At 46.9% G+C, this 22795-nt stretch overlaps 1 protein-coding gene across 12 annotated transcripts in view; it reads left to right on the top strand.

The window, feature by feature from the left end:
• The first annotated feature begins 67 nt into the window (after window positions 1-67).
• NUMA1 (nuclear mitotic apparatus protein 1) overlaps window positions 68-22795 on the top strand; it is a 77512-nt gene continuing 54784 nt past the window's right edge. For 8 of the 12 annotated variants that reach the window (XM_035116780.2, XM_035116777.2, XM_060273968.1 and 5 more), the window contains exon 1: window positions 20953-21554. In XM_035116780.2, coding sequence (XP_034972671.2) covers window positions 21542-21554 — 13 coding nt within the window. In that variant the 5' untranslated portion in view covers window positions 20953-21541. Of the gene's footprint in view, window positions 312-17311; window positions 17595-20952; window positions 21555-22795 lie in introns of those variants that run through there. The other 4 variants (XM_060273965.1, XM_060273964.1, XM_060273971.1 and 1 more) reach the window with 4 other exon arrangements.

Raw genomic sequence — 22795 nt, 5'->3', positions numbered from 1 at the left:
CGCCGCGGGGCCCGCCGGGAAACTAAGCCCCTCCTCGCTCCCCTAAGCCAGGCGGCGGCGGCGCACGCGCGCGGGGCCCGCCGGGAAACGTAGTTCTCTTCAGGCGCCGTCCTCCGCTTCTGGGCTACGAGGCCTCGGCCGCTGCTTCTGGCTTCTCGGGCTTTTTATTTTTCTATTTTGTTCGAAACTTTTTAACCCTCGCGGTGCCGGCGGCGGCTCTCCTGTCCCTTGGGCCGCGGGGGCGACGGAGGCCTAGCCGCTTGGATCCGGAGGCTCGCGAGGAGGACGGCGGAGAGGAGGCCCCAAGGGAGGTAGGCAAGCGGGCGGGCGGGAAGATTTTTTTACCTCAGGAAGGCAGCCCTCCCCTCCTCGCTCTTCGTGGGGTGTTGTTGTTTTTTTTGGGGGGGGGAAGGGCGCTCCCCAACTCCTGGAAAGGGAACGAGCCTCTCCTGTACCTTCCTTCCCCGTGTGTAAAATTTAAATTTAAAAGGGGGGGGAAATCCTCTCTGGGAGCCGCGGGGGGGAGGGGCAGGTTCGTTTTCGTTTCATGTCGTTAAATTTACCTCAAGAAAGTAGATTTCGTGGAAGAAAAGGGGGACACACACGACGACCTCAAAGCGAGAGAACAAGGGAAACAAACAAACAAGCCCCCAAAGTGTTACTACCGATTTAAGAAAAGTTAACGCTAGGCTGTAAAACCAGTCCGCTCCCCCCCCCCCATTTCATTTTAAAACTCGTTAAGATCTGGACAGGGTCGTCCGAAGGGGTTAGAAAAAATGTTTTTAGAAGGCGCCCAAAAGCGGGAGGGCGAATGAGGCGCTTCCCCCCCCCCGTGTCAAGTGGCGGGTAGTTCCGCTTCCTCCGCCTGCTCTCTCAATAAGCCTGGGGAAAGTGAGCGGCCCCGAGTTCGCCTTGACTAGGAGGAGGAGGGGGGTGAGGAAGCCCCTCTCCCAACTGGCCTCTTAGTAAAAACAATTTTTAATGGTTTGTTTCACTTGCCTCCCACCTGTGGATACTAGGCAAGTTGTGAAATACAAGCCGGTGTTTCTGTGTTTTCTCTGTTTATTCCAATTATATCCCGGCATTTTCCTTCCCAAGGAGCTGCCCCCTTCCTCATTTAGTCCCCCAAACAACCCTGCGAGGTAGCTTAGGCCGAGAGAGGCAGTGAGTGGCTCCCAAGGTCACACCTCGTGAGCTTCATGACCAAGTGGGGATTTGAACCTGGGTCTCTCCCAGGCCCTGGGCCAATACTCTTAACCGCTAGCTATGAAATTCACAACAAGAGTGGGGATTTAGAGCTGGGGTCTTCATCCAGCAGCCGTACCACTTTGCCACACGGGCTAGGAGTTGCTATATTGCTGCTTCTCCTCTTTAGATCTGTTTTGAGGTTTATTGCTCTTTTCTTCGGTACGTATTTCTTCCTCCCTTTGTGAGCCTGGGCTTAAGTTTTGCTTCCATTTGGCACTCTGGACAGCCCTGCAAGGTAGCTTTGGCTGAGAGAAGGATACACACACACACACACACACACACACACGGCTGACCCAAAATTGGCCAAGTGAGAAATGGCCTTAATCTTAACTTCTGCAGCTACTTTATTTTAAAAATAGAAAAGTAAGCATTTATGTTTTTGTCTTTAAAAATATAGAAGACCTTTACTTCCCACCCCTACCCCTTTGCAAGTCACGAGCATTGGAGAATTAATTCAGAAAAAGTTTTAAAAGATGAACTCAGCCAGAATACAAATATGTACTCGCTTATCCAACTGCACTCCCCCTGCCAGTTCTCAACAACAGAAGAGCCACACGCTTTACAATTTGGCATTTCAGATGAATTGAATATTTTGGTGGCACTTCATTTGGGGAGTTCCCACCTTGAGCAATGCCACCTACCGGGGTATCTTGCACTTAATAATACTAGTAACAATAGCAGTTCATCTTCAATGTTCATAAATGCTCTGTACAGGGAAGGATCTGCTTTGCTAGCCATTTGCATATACCAGATATCCCCAAACTGCGGCCCTCCAGTTGTTTTGGCCTACAACTCCCATGATCCCTAGCTAACAGGACCAGTAGTCGGGGAAGATGGGAATGGTAGTCCAAAACATCTGGAGGGCTGAAGTTTGGGGGTGCCTGGCATATACAGTACTGTAGTTATCCACTACAGCCACACTGAAGATGTAAGGGTGACTGCCCCAGGTTTGTGTGGTGGTTTGCATCCTGAATTGGAACCGGCATGTCTGTCCCCCATCTGGTGTCATGGTCAGAATACTGACTCAGCAACCCAAGGCTCAGATCTCCCCTAAGCCATGGAACCGGTTGCTCGCAGCCCAACACAGAGCGGTGTGGATAGAAAAGAGCAACATACACTGCTCTCAGTTCCTTGGAGGAAGAGCGGGAAACCAATGGTAACTTTTTAAAAGTGCCCCGCCAGGATCTGTGTGAGGGAGATGGCTGGGTGTGGTTGGTCAAATTATTTTTAGTTCTGCTTTGCCAGGGGAGGGAGGGGCCTTTTGGGTGAAGTCCAAATCAAGCATAGTGGGGCGGGTTATCTCCCCTCCAGATTGGTAGCAGGTTTGATGTATGGCAAGTGGCAGCTATTGATAGGGCCTTTTTTGTGGGGGTGTCCAGAGAAGTCTGCCCGGGTTTTAAATTGTTTTTGTTTTGTTTTGTTTTTGCAACACTTCACTGAACAATAACAGTGATACTTGTCACTCCTGTGGAATTGTATTTTTTGCGCTGTGTTTAGTCTTTTCTCCTTTTTTATTATTTTGCCCTGTGTTTGTATTTTATGGCTGCCCTGTCAGTGTTGTTAAATTGAAAGGTGGTTTGCAAATAATGAGTCAGCTCAGCTATTCACCATCTCTTTGAGATGGGAAAACAAGTACGGCATTTCTAAGAGTTTTTTCACTTGTTGTTGTTTAGTCGTGTCCGACTCTTCGTGACCCCATGGACCAGTTTTTTCACTATGCAGTTGCAATTAGTTGCCTATGGTTAGGTCGTTTTAATTGTATTTTAATTACTAAGTACAGACTCGAAAAACTAGTTACTGATAGCTTATTATGGATTGTCATATACAGGGAAAAGACAGGATATAAATAAAATAATAGTAACAACAACAACATCCTGGCCAGCAACTGTTTTCAGTATATGTATGGTGAAAACTTGAAAACATAATCTCAGAGCCTCTGTCTATAATTTTTGAGAATTCTCTGAGAACAGGTGAGGTCCCAGGCAGACTGGAGGCAAGGAAATGTCCCCATCTTCAAAAAGGGGGGAAATGAAGACCCAGGTAACCACTGACCAGTGAGTTTGACATCTATACTAGGAAAGGTCCTAGAACAGATAATTCAACAGTTGGTCTGTGAGCACTTAGAAAAGGATGCTGTGATTACTAAGACCCAGCATGGGTTTCTCGAAAACAAGTCATGCCAGGCAAATCTCATTGCTTTTTAAAAAAAATAAAGTTACAACCTTGGAAAATGAGGGAAATGCTGTGGACATGGTGTATCTTGATTTCAGTAAGACTTTTGACAAAGCCCCCTATGATATTCTTGCGAGAAAGCTGGCAAAATTTGTCTTGAACTAGGTAACTGTTAGGTGAATTTGTAGCTGGTTGACTGACTGAACCCAAAGATTGCTCAGTAATGGTTCCTCGTCATCCTGGAAAAAAGTGACAAGTGGGGTGCCGCAGGGTTCTGACCTGAGTGTATTATTGTTCAACATCTTTATAAATGTCTTGGATGAAGGAATTGAGGGGATGCTCATCAAATTTGCAAATTGACATTGAACTGGGAAGGGTAGCTAATGCTGTAGAAGATGGAATTCAAAATTACCACAACAAGATTATAAAATTGGGCCCAAACTAACCAGATACTTTAAAATTTTACAGCATGCTCACTTGCAAGTCACTCCATGTCCCTGGCTGCATTGCATAGGATAGGTGGTGCTAAAGCGGGGGGCGGGGGGGCAACCATCTTTCTGTGGGGGGCTGCATTCTCTCAAGGGTAATCTATGAGAAGAGGCAGAGGGAGGGCCCCTCTCACTCCCCTCCCTTCTCTTTATGTACCGTATTTTAGCTGAATACAAGGGTATGAGGATTGCCCTGTACTTTTGGGAATAAATTTGAATGGCGAGAGGTGGCCCTCCATACTTTTTCCAAGAGGGAGTTCCAAGCATGTTTTCGTACAATGTTGTAGTTATATAGTAATATGATATGAGGGTCACCTTATGAGGGTCTAACCCCAAAATGTATATACAAATAATAAAAGAAGGACAAGAAGCCACGAAGGACAAGATAGATAGTCAAAAAGGTGGGTGTGGAAAAGAATAGAAACACAAAGAGGAGAGGCTCAAGAGTGAGCAACAATTGTTTCAGACTAGATGTGTGCAAAAGCACTAGAATCTATGTACGTAGTAATTATGAGATAAACTAAACATATACACAATGTGCAACTAAATCTAAACAGTTTGGGAAACTACTGAGGGCTGGCTGATGAGCCAACCAGCTAATTAATGCTTCCAAATTCCAAGATAATAAGATGAATCTCAAAACTTCCTGGAAACAGACCAGCTGCAAACAGGCTTGTGTATACCTGCCCAATAATCCACTTTGTGTAGAACCTAACTTTAAATGAGCCCAGCAAACAGTCAACTCTTGCACTATACAAATGCAAGACTTAACAATACTTTAAAATGGTGGGTACAGAGAAATAATGAAAACTGATAGCAGAAGCAGCAGTCCTTTCTATTGTTTGATCCTGCTGAAACCTTCCCCAAAAGCTATCTGTACCCCTCAGAAGGGTGGCTAGAACAGCAAGCAGTATCTGACTACAGTGGTACCTCGGTTTATGAACACAATTGGTTCCGGAAGTCTGTTCATAAACTGAAGCGTGTATGCTCTAAAAACCCTGTTTCAGCTTTAAGACTAACGTATGAAATACTGTGTCCAGTTCTGGGCACCACAATTTAAGAAGGATGTTAACAAGCTGGAACATGTGACAGCCCTTTAGATATTTGAAGATACCATAGTTATTGTGTCTCAGTTTCCTCTTCTCCAGGCCAAACATACCCAGCTCCTTCAACAGTTCCTCATAAGGCTTAGTCTCCAGACCCTTGATCATCTTGGTTGCCCTCCTCTGCACACGTCGTAGCTTATCAACATTCTTCTTAAAGTGTGTTGTCCAGAACTGTACACAGTATTCCCGTTGCCTGATAGAGTGGTATTATTGCTTCCCTTGATCTGGATACTATACCGGTACGGTATTTCTGTTGATGCAGCCTAGAATAGCCTTAGCTTTTTTCTGCTGCATCACACTGTTGACTTGGGTTAACCCCTAGATCCTTTACGCATGTACTACTGGCATGCCAGGTGCCCCCCATCTTATATTTGTGCAGCTGGTTCTTCCTGCCTAAGTGCAGAACCTTACATTTGTCCCTACTGAAATTCACTTGATTAGTTTGGGCCCAGTTCTCCAAGCTGTTAATGTCTTATTGAATCCTGATTCTGCCCTTCTGTTGCATTAGCTGCCCCTCCCAGTATGGTGTCATTTGTAAATTTGATGAACAATGTTTATAAAGACATTGAACAACAACTCTGCGGCAATCCACTTACTATTTTTTTCAGGATGACGAAGAATCATTGGAGAGCACTCTTTGCGTTCAGTCAACTAGCTACAGATCCACCTAACAGAAAAGGAGTAAATACCGGTAGCAATAAAGAGGTGGAGAGATCCAGTAGCAGAAAGCAGAAGGTCATTGTTGTTCACTGAAGTGATCTCAGAAGTGGGTTAGTAGAATCCAGATGTTGAAACCTTTTTGAAGCCAAGGGGCTAGCTAGGGAAACAATAGTGGCTTCCAGGAGAGGAAGGTTTCCTGGAAAATTTTCTAAACTGGAAGTATTGCTGTTTGAACTCTGCCTCATAAAGCAGAGGAGTAAATGAAGGAGCAGTTGTGCTTGTTCTGTTTGTTGTAAATGCCAGGCGTGGGGGAGGGTGATTGCTCAATCCAGAGCTGGAAAAATTCCAAGACCAGGAAAATTCTGTGTTGGTGCCTAAGAACTTTTGGCACTTTTTCCATCCTTGACAGAGCCAACTCCAGAAACATTCTATTCCTCCTGCCACTTGAGAATTGGATGTCATCCCTGGCCCTCCCCTGGCTGAACACAAATTTGAGTGTGTGGAGGGGGATTTGATGTGTGGTCGAAGGTGGAAGTTGAGGTACTCAGAAAAAGGGGTTTACTTCTAAGCATGATGACCTCAGTGGTTCCAAACATTTAGCTTGTTGCCAGCGTTATTCATTCTCATAGTATACCCATTGAAATTAATGGATGTGACTTATTCTACTTAACGGGGACTTCCTGAATAGACATGGCGAGGCTTGCACTGTAACCATTCATGTCATTGGGTCTCCATTGTCTCAATTCTTCCTTTTTTTTTGTATCATGCTTTATGATCCATGGGTGGTGTGATTACTTTTTTAGGTTACATTTTATAGCCTACCCAGTGCCAAAGGGCCCAATTAACTCAGGTAAATCTGATTGTAATTCCTTAAATCAAAAGCAAATGAAAGCCTTCCATCTCAGCATAGTTTTATCCAAAAAAAATCAATCAGTCTCATCAAGCATGACCTTTATAGTGAGGACTCTTTGATTTCATCATTCCAACTGCTTGCTTCAGAAATGCAATGCAAATTTAAATCATATGGCATGCCATTCTTCCATCTAAGAGTTCATCTTGAGATCATGAAGGCTGCTGCTGCTGCTGCTACCATGATTAAATATTGCCACATTCCTGAGTGAGATGTGGCCTTGGAGAATCTCAAGTCAGAAATGAGGTCACCCAATGCCAGAATACAGGAGCAGCATTTGTCATCTCAGAGCATCGGTGCAATGCTTGACCTTTTGGGAACAGTGAATATGTGACATTATTTCCTTCACAGAAATAGTTAACTGTACTGTCCAAAGTGTTGTGGTAGCCAATTTCCCAACTTTTGCCCTGCCCTTTGACATCTGAGGTGTATGTTTTAAAGACCCACTCCATTTTCTAAATTGCAAATTGATTTTAATATTGTCATGTAACCTGCCATGGGACCTTATGGTGAAAGTCAGGTAATAAATCTAAATCATCATTATCATCTTCCCTGAGGCTCCCGGAAGAGCTGGTTGATTTGAGCTGAAGGTAAATGAAGAGAAGCCCAGGTCCTGTGGATATCACAAATGGCATGAGAACATTTTGCTGTTATATTGTTTTGTTTTGTGTTTTTTTTTGTTTCCATATTTTAAATTGTAAGCTGACTGAAAAGCAGTACACACAACCCCCAATTTGTGCCGGGGTTATTTTCTGTGTCATCGTGCCAAGTGGTGGAGCGCACATACCGTAAGTCCATTTCGCCCCCTTTTCCAGTCACTTAAGGTTGCCACAATGAGTGTGTGCATGGTTGTGCACTGATTGCACCCATGTAAATCGGTTATCACCTGTATATGGTGGTCAGTGAGGGTTTGCACCTGTGCCAGTCAGAGTGCTCTGAGAACTGTAGGAATTGGTGTCAAGGTCTGGAATGTTAACAGGTAAATCTAGTTAAACTGGGTGTGTGATGAGAAGTCCCAGGAGTCTTTGTGGCAAGCTGACCAGGGCAGACTCCTCAGTGCCTTATGTAATTATTTAGTTCACGCATGCCACAAAGACTCATGGGGCTTCTTCCCGCCCCATGAGTTGTGGGTCTGAGTTAAGATACATTTGCCTCTGCCCGCAAGACACCGGGTGAAACTGCCCCAGCTTCACCTCAAGAGCTGAGGTGGTTTCGCCCAGGCGCTTGCAGGCTCAGACAGTGCAGCTTGTTTGTGCCGCTCAGCTGGGGATCAGCCCCTTCCCGGCTGAGATAACTCCAGTGCTCTCACCGCTCACATATGAGTGGATGGAGCATTGGGGCTCCTTTAACTGCTCGCTGTGGGGAGTGGCCACCCCACTTCCTTCAACTGAGCAGATTCACAGAGCCCCCACTTCACTGCCAGCTTGTGGGAGCCAGAGCCAGGCTGGGGGCTCCTATAATAGCTCGACTGAGGCAAGGGCAGCTGTACATTCCTTAATCAAGCAGTTTAAAGATGCAGAGGGAGGAACAAGCTGTTTCAGCACCTTTCTTCCTCTGTGTCCTATGAAGGCAGAGTGGAATGGATTTTCATTCAGCAGTATATTGCTGGTGAAACTGCCACCGCTCCAGAGTCCCTCTGCTAGCAGCGCCCACTGGAGGAAAGAACTCTTAACTCCCCACCCCCACCCCCGTGGACGCTGCTAGTGGAGGGATTCAGGAGCTGTAGTGGTTTCACCAGTGATACACAGATGAATGAAGCCAATATCACGGTCTGCTCCTCATACTGGTCCTGGGCGATATATAGATATTTCACCCAGGCCTAGTCTGAGCATTGGACAGACCTCCTTCAAAGGGAGGGGGAGAGTTGCTTGGATAGACCTTAGCAGAAACAGGACAGTGTGTTTGCAAGGGGAGCAACCTTCAGCATTTGTCCCAGGCACTTTGTACCTGCATTAGCATGACTTGCTATTCAAGTTGGATAGGGGTACAGCCAGTGTAGCTGATGTTGCACTGAAAAACTATGTGCATTTGAGTGGCTAGGCTTACAGTTTCACCTGTAATTCAGCAGCTGCTGTTTGTTTGTGAAAGACTGAAAGTATGACATTGGAGGGGGGGGGGGAGAGATGTTCAGAAAGATGGACACCACTCCCTTTTACTCCCTGAATGTTCTTCTTGGCACTACATGTGATGTACGGTAATGTTGGTCTTCAGGAAATAAATGAAAATGAAACCTACCTCCTTTTTACCTGCTCTTTATCTGAATAGCTCATGGGTGTAGCCAGGAGGGGCAGCAGCCCCCCAATAAGTAAAAATCAATAAAAAAACTGAGGTACTTACCCCCTAACAAAAGCCGCCCCGAACAACAATACTGGCAAGAGCCATGCCCCCCTCCTACCGGTAAATAGAACATGTTTTATTTATAATTTTTATAATTTATACAAAATACAGTTACATAAAATGATAGGAACATAATGAAATATTGTTGAAGCAAAAAAAAACTTGGCTTCTCGCAACGAGGGAACTGCCAGAAGGCCCTCGGTACTGGACCTCAGGGGGTGGAGACGCTCCTTCAGGTATACTGGACTGAGGCCGTTTAGACAGCTGCCCTGGACACAGAATTGACCTGCGCATCCATGGACAGCTGTGAGTCCAAAATGACTCCCAGGCTGCACACCTGGTCCTTCAGGGGCACAGTTACCCCATTCAGGACCAGGAAGTCCACACCTGCCCGCCTCCTGTCCCCCACAAACAGTACTTCTGTCTTGTCAGGATTCAACCTCAATCTGTTATCTGCCATCCATCCTCCAACTGCCTCCAGGCACTCACACAGGACCTTCACCACTGGTTCTGATTTGAAAGAGAGGTAGAGCTGGGTATCATCCGCATACTGATGGAACACCCAGCCCAAACCCTCTGATGATCTCTCCCAGCGGCTGCATGTAGATGTTAAAAAGCATGGGGGAGAGGACAGAACCCTGAGGCACCCCACAAGTGAGAGCCCAGAGGTCTGAACACTCATCCCTCACCACCACTTTCTGAACACGGCCCCTGGGCTCTCACTTGTGGGGTGCCTCAGGGTTCTGTCCTCTCCCCCATGCTTGTTTGTGGGGGACAGGAGGCGGGGCGCCTCAGGGTTCTGTCCTCTCCCCCATGCTTGTTTGTGGGGGACAGGAGGCGGGCAGGTGTGGAGGGAACCAGGCAGAGGGCCTTTTAATGTTTAATAGATTATTTTATTTTATTTTTCTGTTGGAAGCCGCCCAGAATGTCCGGGGAAACCCAGCCAGATGGGCAGGGTATAAATAATAAATTATTATTATTATTATTATTTCTTCTGAGTAGACAGTTATTTACTAGATGCAAGTCAGCAGCACCAGACGACCCCACTTGGGTAGGTGCTGGAGTGGATTTCACCCCACGTCTTGCAGAGCCAGTCTGATGCTGCCTTCGGACCCTGCACCCCTTGGCAACATCCGAAAACCCTGATCCACCAGGCCCAGCACTGGTAGCAGCAACAAACAGCTCTGGCTCTTCCAGCCCAAACCATTGCCACCCCACCACTGCACTTACCGGATGTTTTTTCCCCTTCACTTCTTCTGTGGCCCCCTAGCCTTGTGCTGTGGCTCCCGATTTACGTATTTTTCACCTGTGGCCCCTTTGGAATATCCTGCCCCCCCCCAAGGCGCCATATGGCCCCTGGTTGGGAAACACTGATATACATTATGTCCTCCCACCTTTGTTCTCATAGCAACCTTGAGTTACAGGTTAGTTAGACTGAGTAATTTACCAAACCTACCCATTGAGCTTCATAAGTGTGTGGGGATTTAAATCTCACTGTCCTCCATCCAAGGCCAGTCTTCTGCCTACTATATGACACTGGCTGTCTTCAAACTGGCACTCATATTTGTTTAGCCTTGAGCAGGAAACATTTGCACTGGCCCTGAGCATTTCTTTTTCTAAATAATAAGATTTTTATGCTTTTCTCTAAGGAGCTCCTAGTGGTATACTACAACATTCTGTTCTTCCAGTCTCTCCATAAAAGGCTATTAACGTGTCTTTTTCATTCCAGGGTGTATTATCATGTCGTATCTCTATGCTAAGATGAACGAAACACATTGCTCTCCCCAAATACTTCTGACCTGTGAATGCCACAAGGTGGGGAGCAACAATGTGAGGTTGAAATGGAGCCCCCTCCTTAGCTCGAATGACTTGTACGGAAGGATTCCCTCTGATATCTTTGGTCATGAAACCAAACCGCAGATACCGTAGGTTTTTTTTCAAAGAGAAGGGGGTGGGATTTCTGGTTGCGCAACAGACAAGTTAAGCCAGAAAATTGGTTCCCTTTGCCTGCTGATGGGGCCCCCTTCTAAGGAGGCCTAACTCAATTGTTGCTGGCTGACAGTAACTAAAGAAATAGTGTATCTGAAGAAGTGTGCATGCACACGAAAGCTCATACCAAAATAAAAACTTAGTTGGTCTTTAAGGTGCTACTGAAGGAATTTTTTTAAGTAACTAAAGAAGTTTGCAAAACCTAGAGCTGTAACCTGTGTCAAGTAGATTGTGGATTGCTTGATAGGATCTTGCTTTTTCTGTTAACATTTCCAAACTCCTTTTCAGAGAGAGATATTTGTAGTATTTCAGTGTTCTTATTTCTTAGTGCTGTTTCATTTAGCTGCCAACCTCAGTGTTGTTAAAGAAAAATTATGGGAGTACGAGTTTTACACCGCTTCCCCCAAGATTCCCTCTGGTCAGCAAAAGAAGGAGATGGCAGCCAAGTTGAAGAAGCAAAACAGCAGTCAGTAGAGCTGATCTTTATTTGTTGTAACAAAGGTTCAAACAAACAAAAAGAAAAAGAAACAACCCTGTGCAACGAGTTGCAAGAGATTTTAAAACCTTCCCGCTTTCCCATGAAACATCACTTCTAATCACCATCAAAATGTCACAAAACTAGCAGAAAAGAGGAGTGGTTGTCAGGCAGAAACATGAAACTGGTTGCTACCCCTGTCAATCAAGTACAGTGGTGCCTCGCTAGACGAATTTAATTCGTTCCACGGGTCTTTTCTTATAACGAAAAATTCGTCTAGCGAATCCCATAGGAATGCATTGATTTTTTCAAAAAAAATTGTCCATAGGAACGCATTAATTGAATTTCAATGCATTCCAATGGGAAACCGCGATTCGCTAGACGAATTTTTCATAAAACGAATTCGTCTAGCGAGGCAACCTCCGCTAGAAAAAACCTTTCGTTAAGCGGAAATTTAGTTAAGCAGGGCATTCGTTAAGCGAGGCACCACTGTAAGTTCCCAACACCTTCTAAGCTACCCACTTCCCAAAGAACAATACTGTAAAAGTATTTACATTTCCCGTAGCAGTGAGGCTTTTCAGAGCATCCTTTGAGAGGATCAGGGTTCAATGTACTATACTGATGGATTTCTGTCTGGGGTACTTGTCCTTGAACACCTTCTGCCTCCCATTGTGAAGCTAAGGTCACACTTTAGGGAGGAGCAAGGAGTACATGACCTTATGCTCTTGGGATTATGAAGCCCTGGATTCCCCACTTCAAGAGGAGTCATTTGTTGTTGGTGGTCAAATTGTTGGAATGGAATGATTATTTGAAGCTTCTGTAGGTTCTAGTCTCAGGGTTTCAAGTTGCCATTGAGCCTCTTTGCTGTAGATTACAGTCGTACCTTGGTTTTTGAAAGCTTACTGTACTTCTCAAACTTTTTGGTTCCCGAACGCTGCAAACCTGGGAGTGTTCCAGTTTGCAAACTATCTTTGGAAGCTGAACATCTTGACGCGGCTTCCACGGCTTCCGTTTGACTGCAGGAGCTTCCTGCAGCCAATCGGAAGCTGCGTCTTGATTTCAGAACATTTTTGAAGTCAGACAGACTTCTGGAATGGATTCTGTTTGAGAACCAAGGTACAACTGTACTAGCAAGAAGGGCAAAAGGGGATTTTGTGTTTGTGTGGTGGTGAAGGGGATATTCAGGCTCATCGTCCTGACTGGGCTTAGGCATGGAGGGGGTGTCACTTATGTCACCCACCCACCCACCCAGTAACAGTGTGTTACTGATTTGCCAGAGGCGCAAACCTGGAAAGCAAATTAGAACTCTAAATGCTTTTGTAGCACTTTTAAGACTGCAATGTTATCCATGCTTCGTATGGAGTAAGCAACATAATTATTATTTATTATTATTATTATTTATTATTTATACCCCGCCCATCTGGCTGGGTTTCCCCAGCCACTCTGGGCGGCTTCCAACAGAAAAATAAAACACAGTAATCTATTAAACATTAAAAGCCTCCCTGAACAGGGCTGCCTTCAGATGTCTTCTAAAAGTCTGGTAGTTGTTTTCCTCTTTGACATCTGTTGGGAGGGCGTTCCACAGGGCAGGCGCCACCACCGAGAAGGCCCTCTGCCTAGTTCCCTGCAACTTGGCTTCTCGCAACGAGGGAACCGCCAGAAGGCCCTCGGTGTTGGACCTCAGTGTCTGGGCAGAATGATGGAGGTGGAGACGCTCCTTCAGGTATACTGGACCGAGGCCATTTAGGGCTTTAAAGGTCAGCACTAACACTTTGAATTGTGCTTGGAAACGTACTGGGAGCCAATGTAGATCTTTCAAGACCGGTGGTCTTATGTGGTCTTGGCGGCCGCTCCCAGTCACCAGTCTAGCTGCCGCATTCTGGATTAGTTGTAGTTTCCGAGTCACCTTCAAAGGTAGCCCCACGTAGAGCGCATTGCAGTAGTCTAAGCGGGAGATAACTAGAGCATGCACCTCTCTTGCTAGACAGTCTGCAGGCAGGTAGGGTCTCAGCCTGCGTACCAGAACTCAATTGGACCTAACTTCCAACTGAACATTCATAGGATTGGGTTGCAAGTGCCTTGCAATCATTTTCTCCTTCATTCTTTTAATGACCCTACAAAGCAAAGCACTGTTGGTTCTTTTTAAGTTACAGGTGGGGAACTGAGGTTGAGCAAATTGTAAAAGGCTACCTAGTGAGTATACAGCTTATGGCAGAGACTCTGGTTTCTTTTCTCTGTATCACTCACTTAGACATTCTGCTTGTAGGCTTCCTTCAGCTTGTATACCGTAATTCAAAGCTGTTGTGTGATTGAAGGGCAGGGGTCAGCAAACTTTTTCAGCACTGTCCACTGTCCCTCAAACCTTGTGGGAGGCCAGATTATATTTTGAAAAAAAATATGAACGAATTCCTATGCCCCACAAATAACCCAGAGATGCATTTTAAATAAAAGGACACATTCTACTCATGTAAAAACATGCTGATTCCCGGACTGTCCGCGGGCCAAATTTAGAAGGCGATTGGGCTGCATCCAGCCCCGGGCCTTAGCTTGGGGACCCCTGTTGTAGGGGTTATGGCAGAGAATGTTGGAAACTTCCCTGAAGAGAGTTTGAAAATCAAAGGCACAGTGAATTTGGACTCAGATCCCCACTCAGCCATCACTGAGATACATTTTACAAGTTTGGTTTAGAAATTTAATAAACAAACAAATGTTTCAAAGTGGCATTAAAATTATAAAATAGAATAACTGTGTTTTATTCTTTAACACATTAATTACATTTTAGCATGAAAAGTGATTGTGACATCATACAACTATACTATATACATAATAATAAATATATATTCTACTGAGGTCCCCTTTGAAATATTTTATCAACGGACAATAAAACATGCAACTTTATTCTTTGAGCCACAAATAGTACAGTAGTTGCGTATGAGGTTCCCCACCTCTGTTGTAAACAGGCAAACTCGGGTCAGGGACAATAGTGCATGCATTGTGTCTAATGTTCCGTTTCTCTGTGAGTTGAGATTCCAGTTTTACCCCACAGTAGACAGGGGAGGAGCAGAGCAGGCAACAACAGTGTCTCTCCCCCCCCTTCCATCAACCACACTGGAATGTTAAGTTACTGGCAGGGGCTCTGGCATGCAGCCGCTTCAAGGTCCCCCCCATCAAGTGGTATATAAATTTTAATAATAATAGTAATAAAACTGGCAACCCCAATCACTGATGTTGGTTTCCTTGCACTCCCATTAAGGAGCTCAGGGAAATTTGGAGATGCATTGGCAAGTGTTAAGTCTGTTTGCAGGCCTCATAGCTCAAATTAGGTGCCCTTTAAATAACAAGGAATGCCCTTCTCTGGCAGGAAAAGAATAGTCTCACCTATATTGCGATTGTGCTACAATTGTGTGTTGGGCTATTCTGTACGCCAAAATAGCAGCATTTTGGTTTATTCTTGTAGCTGAACCTGCTGTGAGCAGACTTGTTCTATTCCAAAAAACACAACTGCATTGATACCTCTCTGAGGGCAGGAGGATAATAGCAGCAAGAGGTAAGCCCCCCCCCCTTCATTGGTTGGAGGCCTTTAATGTCCCATGGGACTGATGCAGGAATGTGCCTCAGCCTTTAACAGCTGTTTCCAATGTAGTGTTTTGCAGTTCAGCAGACAGAGAAAGGGCTAAAGATATGGCAACCTCTTCTCTCTCTCTCTCTCCCAGTCACGGCATTTCCCTACATTTCATTTTTATGTTGGTTCTCTCTTGTTTAGGCAATTAGCTTTCTTGTCCATTCTATCTGTGTGTAAATGTTAATGGTTTGTTATACATGTGTTGTGCTGTGCTGTGCTTTCCATCTGATGAGGTAAAAGGTAAAGGGACCCCTGACCATTAGGTCCAGTCGTGACCGACTCTGGGGTTGCGTGCTCATCTCGCATTATTGGCCGAGGGAGCCGGCGTATAGCTTCCAGGTCATGTGGCCAGCATGACAAAGCCGCTTCTGGCAAACCAGAGCAGCACATGGAAACGCCGTTTACCTTCCCGCTGTAGCGGTTCCTATTTATCTACTTGCATTTTGACGTGCTTTCGAACTGCTAGGTTGGCAGGAGCTGGGACCAAGCAACGGGAGCTCACCCCGTCACAGGGATTCGAACCGCCGACCTTCTGATCAGTAAGCCCTAGGCTCAGTGGTTTAACCACAGCGCCACCTGGGTCCCATCTGATGAGGACCGAAGCTATAAAAATGCTGAAAGCCCATTTGCACTGTATTATCATTACCATATCAAGAGGCAGAGGAATCCTCACATTACTGTGTGTTTATTTGGGCCAGTGAGTTTTTGTGCCTGCAGGCAGCTTTCCCCCTTCAGTTTCCTATGGAAGCTTGAGGGTTAAAAATCAAAGTCCCAGCCAATGCAAAAACTCACTGTTCCACTGCAACCCACAGGTCATGATTTCCCTAGCCCTTCCTAATGTAGTGCTAATACACTTCCATTTGTGCATAATACTGCAGGTCTTACAAGTTCAGAAACAAGAGGGGACCCCCCCCCCAAATGCTCTTTCCAAATGGAGGTCTTGAAGGTCTGGCTAGTTTTGCTAACCCCTTGTAAGACACTACCAGGAGTCTTGGCTTTCCCAATGAGCTATGAAAGGTGGTTTTAAAATGCATCCCCTTCCTAATCCCCTGGAGACCAGCTCTGAGCTGGAGTAGAAAGCATCACAATTGTGGCAGTGCCCCCCCACCAAAAAAACTGATCAGGGTATTTTCCTCTTTGAGGAAAATATGTGGATTAGCTTAAATGAGTGAAAGACTCCCTGCTGGAAGCTACCTTGCTTCTCATCACAGCAGGTCATCAATCGAACAGTGATGTGATGCAGCACATGCTTTTTCAAAGGAGGGTTTATGCACAAAGTATTTCCAGGACACAGCTATAGGGTATTTGTTGGTTTGTTTATTTGAAAAAAAATCACAAACTGCCTCTGCCCTAACAGGAGCTTCATAATAAATAGAAAAACTAAAGAACCTCAAGCAGTAAAATCAACAAGCACCTTGATTACAAGTGCAGTAAGAACATGTTTTATATTTTAAGTATAACATTTTAATCCCCTCGTCATATGTGGTGTCCCTTGCCCATTCCCCCCATGTGGTGGTTAAGCTATGATGCTGTAACAGACCCAGGGTCCCCTGCTGAGCAAGCACCTGGACCCTCAGCTCCCTTGTCAAAGCTGAATATTCAAGCCATTTCTAAGGTCTTTTGTTTCCACCAGAAAGGCAGCAGGAGTTGCTAATGGAACCTCTTTAGGCAAGGAGTTTCAACTCTCCGGTCTCCGCATCCAGAAGACTCTTGCCCACCTACTGCACAAGGTAGAGGCACTTGCAAGAGGGTCGTCTTGGACTGCAGGGGATGGCATATAGAGTTGGAGCGATTCCTTCGAATCGGCAAGAAGCAAAGGCAGCTGTCAAGGTCAAAGCAAGCCCTTGCCTTGAGCAGAAAACTAGCAGCTCACAAAGGCAGGTCTTGAGGACCTGATAAAATCCCATGTCCTTCTAGCTCTTTCTGTGTCCGAACCATCTTCAGAGGTAGCATCTGTTGCCCGAACCCAGAGCTCCATCTTGTAGGCTTTTGTAACTAGCTCCTGGCCTGCCTGCGACAAATCGGGACTTCCTGGCCTCTAGGCGAGCAGGAGCCGCCTCGTGCCCTCCTCCGTCTAAGGACAACTTGGCATTGAAAGGCGGCGAGGAGAAGACCCGCCTGACCCTGCGGGGAGCCCCTCTTCGCCTTGAAGGGCAGGAGGCGCTGGGCGCTGCGCTCGCCTGTCTCTGAGTCGGGGTGGGGAGAAGCATTTAGCAGGCTGGCGGTGGGGGCGGGGGGAGCCGAGTGGCTCAGTCGGCGCCCCGGCGCTCCTCCTTCCCTGGGCCGGGCGCCTTTAAAGCCTGCCGACTCCTTGCTGTGTGACGTGCGCCTGGCTCCTGGCCGGCGAGGGGTGGGGAGGAGCGGTGGCGCCGCTGCTGGTGCGGAGGGACCCTCTCCTCCTTCGCCTCCGCCTCCTGCTGCTGCTGTCAGCCCGCCCGCTCGCCTCCCTCTCCGAGAAGCGAAGCCACAACTTTTCTTTTGTGCGCGCGCGTTCACTCCCCCCTCCCCTTGGCTCTCTTCTCTCCAGATTTTAAACCCTAATGACGGATTAAAAATCTGGCGCCCAGAAACTGGCTTTAGAAGTCCGGTAAGGCCTGAACAAAGACTCTCTCTTTTTCTCTCTCGCGCTCCTTTTTCTTCTCTGCCTGGTTTGATTTGCACACAAACTGCGGGGAGGGGGCCGCCTTTCGCCTTTCCCCCTTACGGCTCTTCCTCGTCCCACTCCCCAGAGTCCCGCGGCCGCGAGAGGCGCCGAGCAAGGAGTCTCCTCCGTGCCCGCCTTTTGTCCGAAGCAGCGCAAAGCAGGCAGGCATTGCCTGCTGGGGCGAAGTTGGCATTTGCCAACATCCGGGAGTTTGGCGGTTTGGTCGCTTTCCCGAAAGTGGAGGGGGGGGCATGTTTTCTGCCTGTGTTTTCTGCCGCCGCCCAGGCCCGAGGATTGAAGTGAGCGGGCTTCGTGGAGGTGCGCGCTTGTGTGTGTTTGTGCTTGCCTGCCCGAAGGAGCCCCATCGAGCCGAGCGGCGAGCCTCCCCTGCGGGCTACGTGCTCGCTGGGCTCTTGGAAAGCGGATCACGCCCCCTCCAGTCGCCTCCCTCCGCCTGGCCTCTTAATCTGCGCCAGAGCTTGGAGGGACCGGAGGGGGAAGAGCAGAGCATAAACAAGAGCGGGAGGAGAAAGCGACCCGGGGCGCCCTCGCCTCCTTCTCCTCCTCGTCCTCCAGCCCCTTCTGCAAAGGTGCCCGTGGGCTGTAGACAAGCTCCACCGAAAAGCGGCCTTCGCCGCTGCTCCGCGCTGCCTGCTCGCGCCACAAGCTGTGCGCTCTGCTGCCGCCATGACTCTCGGCTGCGCGGCATTACTGCTCTTCGCCCCGCAAGCCGGGAGGGGGGGTGCGCTGCGCTTTGCTTGGCCTCTAGTTTGAGGGATTGAGGTACAAAAGTATGCGCTTTGAAAGCACATCAGAAGTGTTGTCGCGCTTGCCTCGAAGATGCCCAAGAAACGTTGCCCTTGCCACTATGGTGTGTGGCTTGGGCTGGCAGGCTTTCAACAAGACAAGGCCTGCCTTCCGCAATGAGAGGATCAGGTCTGCTGCGTTTGGCCATTCCCGCCTGCTGACCTCCCTTCATTGAAATTAAGAAGCTCACTCTTTCTGGACCTGCGGTCTCTCCAAAGCACTGGGTGCAGCTGGTGTGCCTCATACCTAAAGGCAGACCCCTTTTTACTTTATGCCAAGCAATAGGGAAAATGCAGGGCCACAGAATTTGGTAAAATCCATAAGATAATTTGAGACCTAGTGATTAGGTTGCAGCTTCTGTAAGCGGCCTCTGTGTGTGTCGCCCCCCCCCCCCCCAATGTTTGAACTGTAGCCTGTTGGAGTTTTTCTGTTCTTCAGAATCCCAGTAAATGCATAGGAAAATTAATGGGATTGCAACAAAAGATTGCAGTGCATCTCCAGCCCCTAAGAGGAATGCTGCTGTTACATTAGGCATTGGAAAAGGATAAAGGGCACCTTTTCTCTTCCCCTGCTGTGCTGTATAGTGCTAGAGGGCTGCTAGTTCCCACCTATGCATTTTATTGCAATAGTGTATATATATAATGGTTTGGAAAAGAAGTCTCTTTCCTCAATAAACAAAAATTCTTGTATACTGGAGGGACAGATGTGTTCCTCTTCCTTGAAGCCCCATCTGTGGAACAACAGTCCACTTTCAAAGCTGCCTTTCCCATGCTCTCAACAAATGAGCCAACTTTTTTGTGTATGAAATCCAAGACATCTACAAAAAGTGAAGTACTCACACAAATGTTTGGTAGTCTTAAAACAGGGGTCCCCGGACTAAGGCCCGTGGGCCGCATACGGCCCAAAGGCCTCTTTTATCCAGCCCGCAACGACCCCCACCGCCCGCTCTTACCGTGTTTCCCCCTTTTTAAGGCGTAGTCATAAAATAAGCCATAGCAGCATTTCTAAGCATTTGAGAAATATAAACCGTACCCCGAAAATAAGCCATAGTGATAGGCGCTGTGCGGAAGAGAGCACTGAGCTCCCTGAGTCAGCAGCAGCAACGCCGGCCGCAGCAGTGTTTGCTGAGTCCTTTCTTGCTTTTGGGACTTGGTTACTGTGCTGGCTTGGGATGGTGTGTGTGCAATTGCTGTTGCTGCTTCGTGTTTTTCAGCTGGATTCTCTGGATTCTAAGCACTTTCCCCCCGTTTGTTTGTGAAGCAGCACTCGGCTGCAGCCCCTGCCTCTCCCGACGGCTGCATGAATGCGAGGCTGGAGTTGATCGCTATCTCCTTTTCCATTTCTTTTGTCTTTGAGCACCCGGCCCCGCCCCCTCTCCCCTTCGTGGAATGAAGAACGGAGTTTTAGCAGCATTTCCTCATTATAAAAAAAAGGTCAGGAACTTTTACTTTAACCTCAAAAATGGGATATTTCCTCTCTCTAAAAACAACTCTGACCTGAACACCAATAAAACGGGGGTAGATCACCTCCAGTTTATAAATCCGCAAGTAGATCGCAGTCTCCTGGAAGTTGGGCTCTATACTTTGGCTGATTGCAAGCCTTTGCATCTTTAAAAAACAAAAACCATGCGCTTCTCAGTCTTAATTTTCCTTTAATTCATCCCCCTATACCCTCCTCCAACCATTGCCTCCTTCCATTCCTTACCCCCCTCCCTCTCTCCCCACTTCCCTCACTCCTGTGCGATCTCATTTAGTCATATAATTGCTTTTTCTGTTGTGTTGTCTATTTTATATTTAATATTATTACCCTTTATGATGTTATTTTTTCCCTTGCGATAATTATTTATTTTTTATCTTTAACTAACTTTCCTTTCCATATTTTTCCATATATAACTCAACACTTTCCCATTCCTTCTTAACTCTTTGGATAGAGTGCCCCCCCCATTATTGTTGTTAATTTTACAATTCCTGGATTTTTTATGGAACCGAACAGCTTGGGTGCTTCAGAATGTGCCTTCTGTTGCTACAGGGCTATGGGGCTTCACTATTTGACCCCCCCCCAGGTTGGGATTTTTAAAGTAGTTCTGTGGGTCCCAGGGCGCAGAATCACCCCCGATCCTTTCCTTTGTCTAAACAGACCTCTTCCCCCCTGACTTTGGAAGGCTGTGCTTCAAGGGTGATACCAGGGGTTTTTTAAGACCTGCGCCTCTTAAGGATTGTTACGGTCCATAACTTCCATTGCTTTCTACAGGGTTGGGGGTTTAAAGCACTGCCACCCCCACCCCACCCTGCAGGTGCTCGGAACTGGCAGCGCCAACAACGCGCCCAGCAATGTGCAGAAGAGAGCACCGAGCATCCTGAGCCAGTGGGTCCCAGTTGTACCAGCCCTTTTTTTTTTAAAAAAAAGACACCCCCTGAAAATAAGCCACTGTGTGTTTTTTTGAGGGAAAAAAGTTATAAGACGGTGTCTTAAAAAAGGGGAAACACGGTACTGGCGCAGCGGCGCGCTTCTGGGTCGGAACAAAGCACTGAAAATCATTTATGTGCATGGGCCTTACGCAAACATCATTTCTGGTGCACTTCCGGGTCGGGGGAGTCCCATGCGCATGTGCACAAATGATTTTCGGCGCTTTTTTTCGACCTGGAAGCGCGCTACCGCCCCTGTAAGAGTATGTGCGCACGGGCATGCACTCCCCCGCCCTCTGGTCCGCCGCGCGATCGGCACGGCGGGCACCAGCCCGAAGCCGGGTAAGTTTGGGGACCCCTGTCTTAACACATATTTATAGTAGTCATTCATGGCACATTATTTGTATGAAAAGTCTCTGAGCCTTCTCTACTTCGCATGTCCTTTTGAGTGGATACCTGCAGGCAGTTCTTTCCACTGGTAATCAGGCAGGTGGCTATCTAAAAGTCTGTCTTCAAAATACCTTCTTTCTTTTATGCAGAAACATGCCATATTTATGTGGATGAGGCTCAGTGGGCTTTCTAAGTGATCCTGTTTAATGCCATCTTCCTGCCCAGAGCTAACAAGAAAGCAGGACTGGATGGGATGTTGGTCTGAACCAGAGGGGGGAGAGGGCCTTGATGGAACCAGAAGGTAGCCTTATTCTCATTTCTTAATTACAGCTAAGAGATTACTATAATAGAATATTGAGGCATCTTGCAGGAGGTTTGACACTTAGGATTTTTGCTTAGCCTGCTCAAAAATAAATAGTTGTAGACAGTTAGTTATCTGACTCTTAAAATTATTGCCTCTTTTAACTCCTAAAGTTCTGTTGCCCCAGAAATCTGAAGCATAGAGTTAGAACACTATTCCTTGCTTTTTATTGAAGCTGTGAGGCTAAAAGAGATTTTGGATGGACACTTCATGAATTGAAGATTTTAATTGCTGTACCATTTGTGGGTTAGATGGGACAAACACACATCACATCACTTTCGTTACCTACATCAGGCATAGGATGTTCCTACCACGTCTGAACTGTTAAGGCAGGCATCCCCAAACTTCGGCCCTCCAGATGTTTTGGACTACAATTCCCATCATCCCTGACCACTGGTCCTGTTAGCTAGGGATCATGGGAGTTGTAAGCCAAAACATCTGGAGGGCCGCAGTTTGGGGATGCCTGTGTTAAGGTGACTGCTTTCCTGGGGATAAATTGGCTGGCTTGCTTGTGCCTGGTGACAGATAAATTTGCCTCAGGGTTTTCTGCCTTGCCACTGAGCAACAGGGGTAAAGTCCAAAGGGGGATGGCAGAGTGCTGGAGTAGCAGTTATTCCAGTCAGAGGTCAGGTCCACAATGTGCTCACTGGGTTAGTTTTTTAGCTCTAAAAGACAATGGCAGCATGCAAGCTGAGTGTGCTAAATAAATGTTGCAAGCCAGCTGTGGGAAGAAAAATCCTTTAAATATTTAGGTAGGGCGTGAAATAGTATCCAGCCATTGAGCAGTCCCCACATCCCCATCACTGAGGCAGCCTTGGAGGCAGAGATAGGCTACAGCAGCATCATACTCACATTGACCAATTTAAAGTGGCTTACAAACCCTTTTTATTACTGTGCTTTTATACTGCCTCTGTCGACAAACTTAAGGGGCTTGCAATCTCCAAGATCAAAACAAAAAAGGATGCAAAAGTTGGACCAATAAAATAGAATTTTCACTTGCCATTCATAGCCTGTTCAGGAGCTTCCTTGACAGGCTCTCTCCTTCCATATTCCTCTCAGTTCACACAGTTCTTTTAAGTAGTCCCCAGGATGTTGGGGTTGCCCCAGCTGAACTTTCTCAAGTGGCATGAGCTTGCTAGCTGATGGCATGAACTTGCTAGTTTGGGCTTAGAGCTGGCGCT

This window comes from Zootoca vivipara, chromosome 4 (genome assembly GCF_963506605.1).
Source record: "Zootoca vivipara chromosome 4, rZooViv1.1, whole genome shotgun sequence".
In the NCBI taxonomy this organism is placed as follows: domain Eukaryota; kingdom Metazoa; phylum Chordata; class Lepidosauria; order Squamata; family Lacertidae; genus Zootoca; species Zootoca vivipara.
The sequence above is the reverse complement of the archived record's forward strand: the minus strand, read 5'-3'. Positions and strand labels throughout refer to the sequence as shown.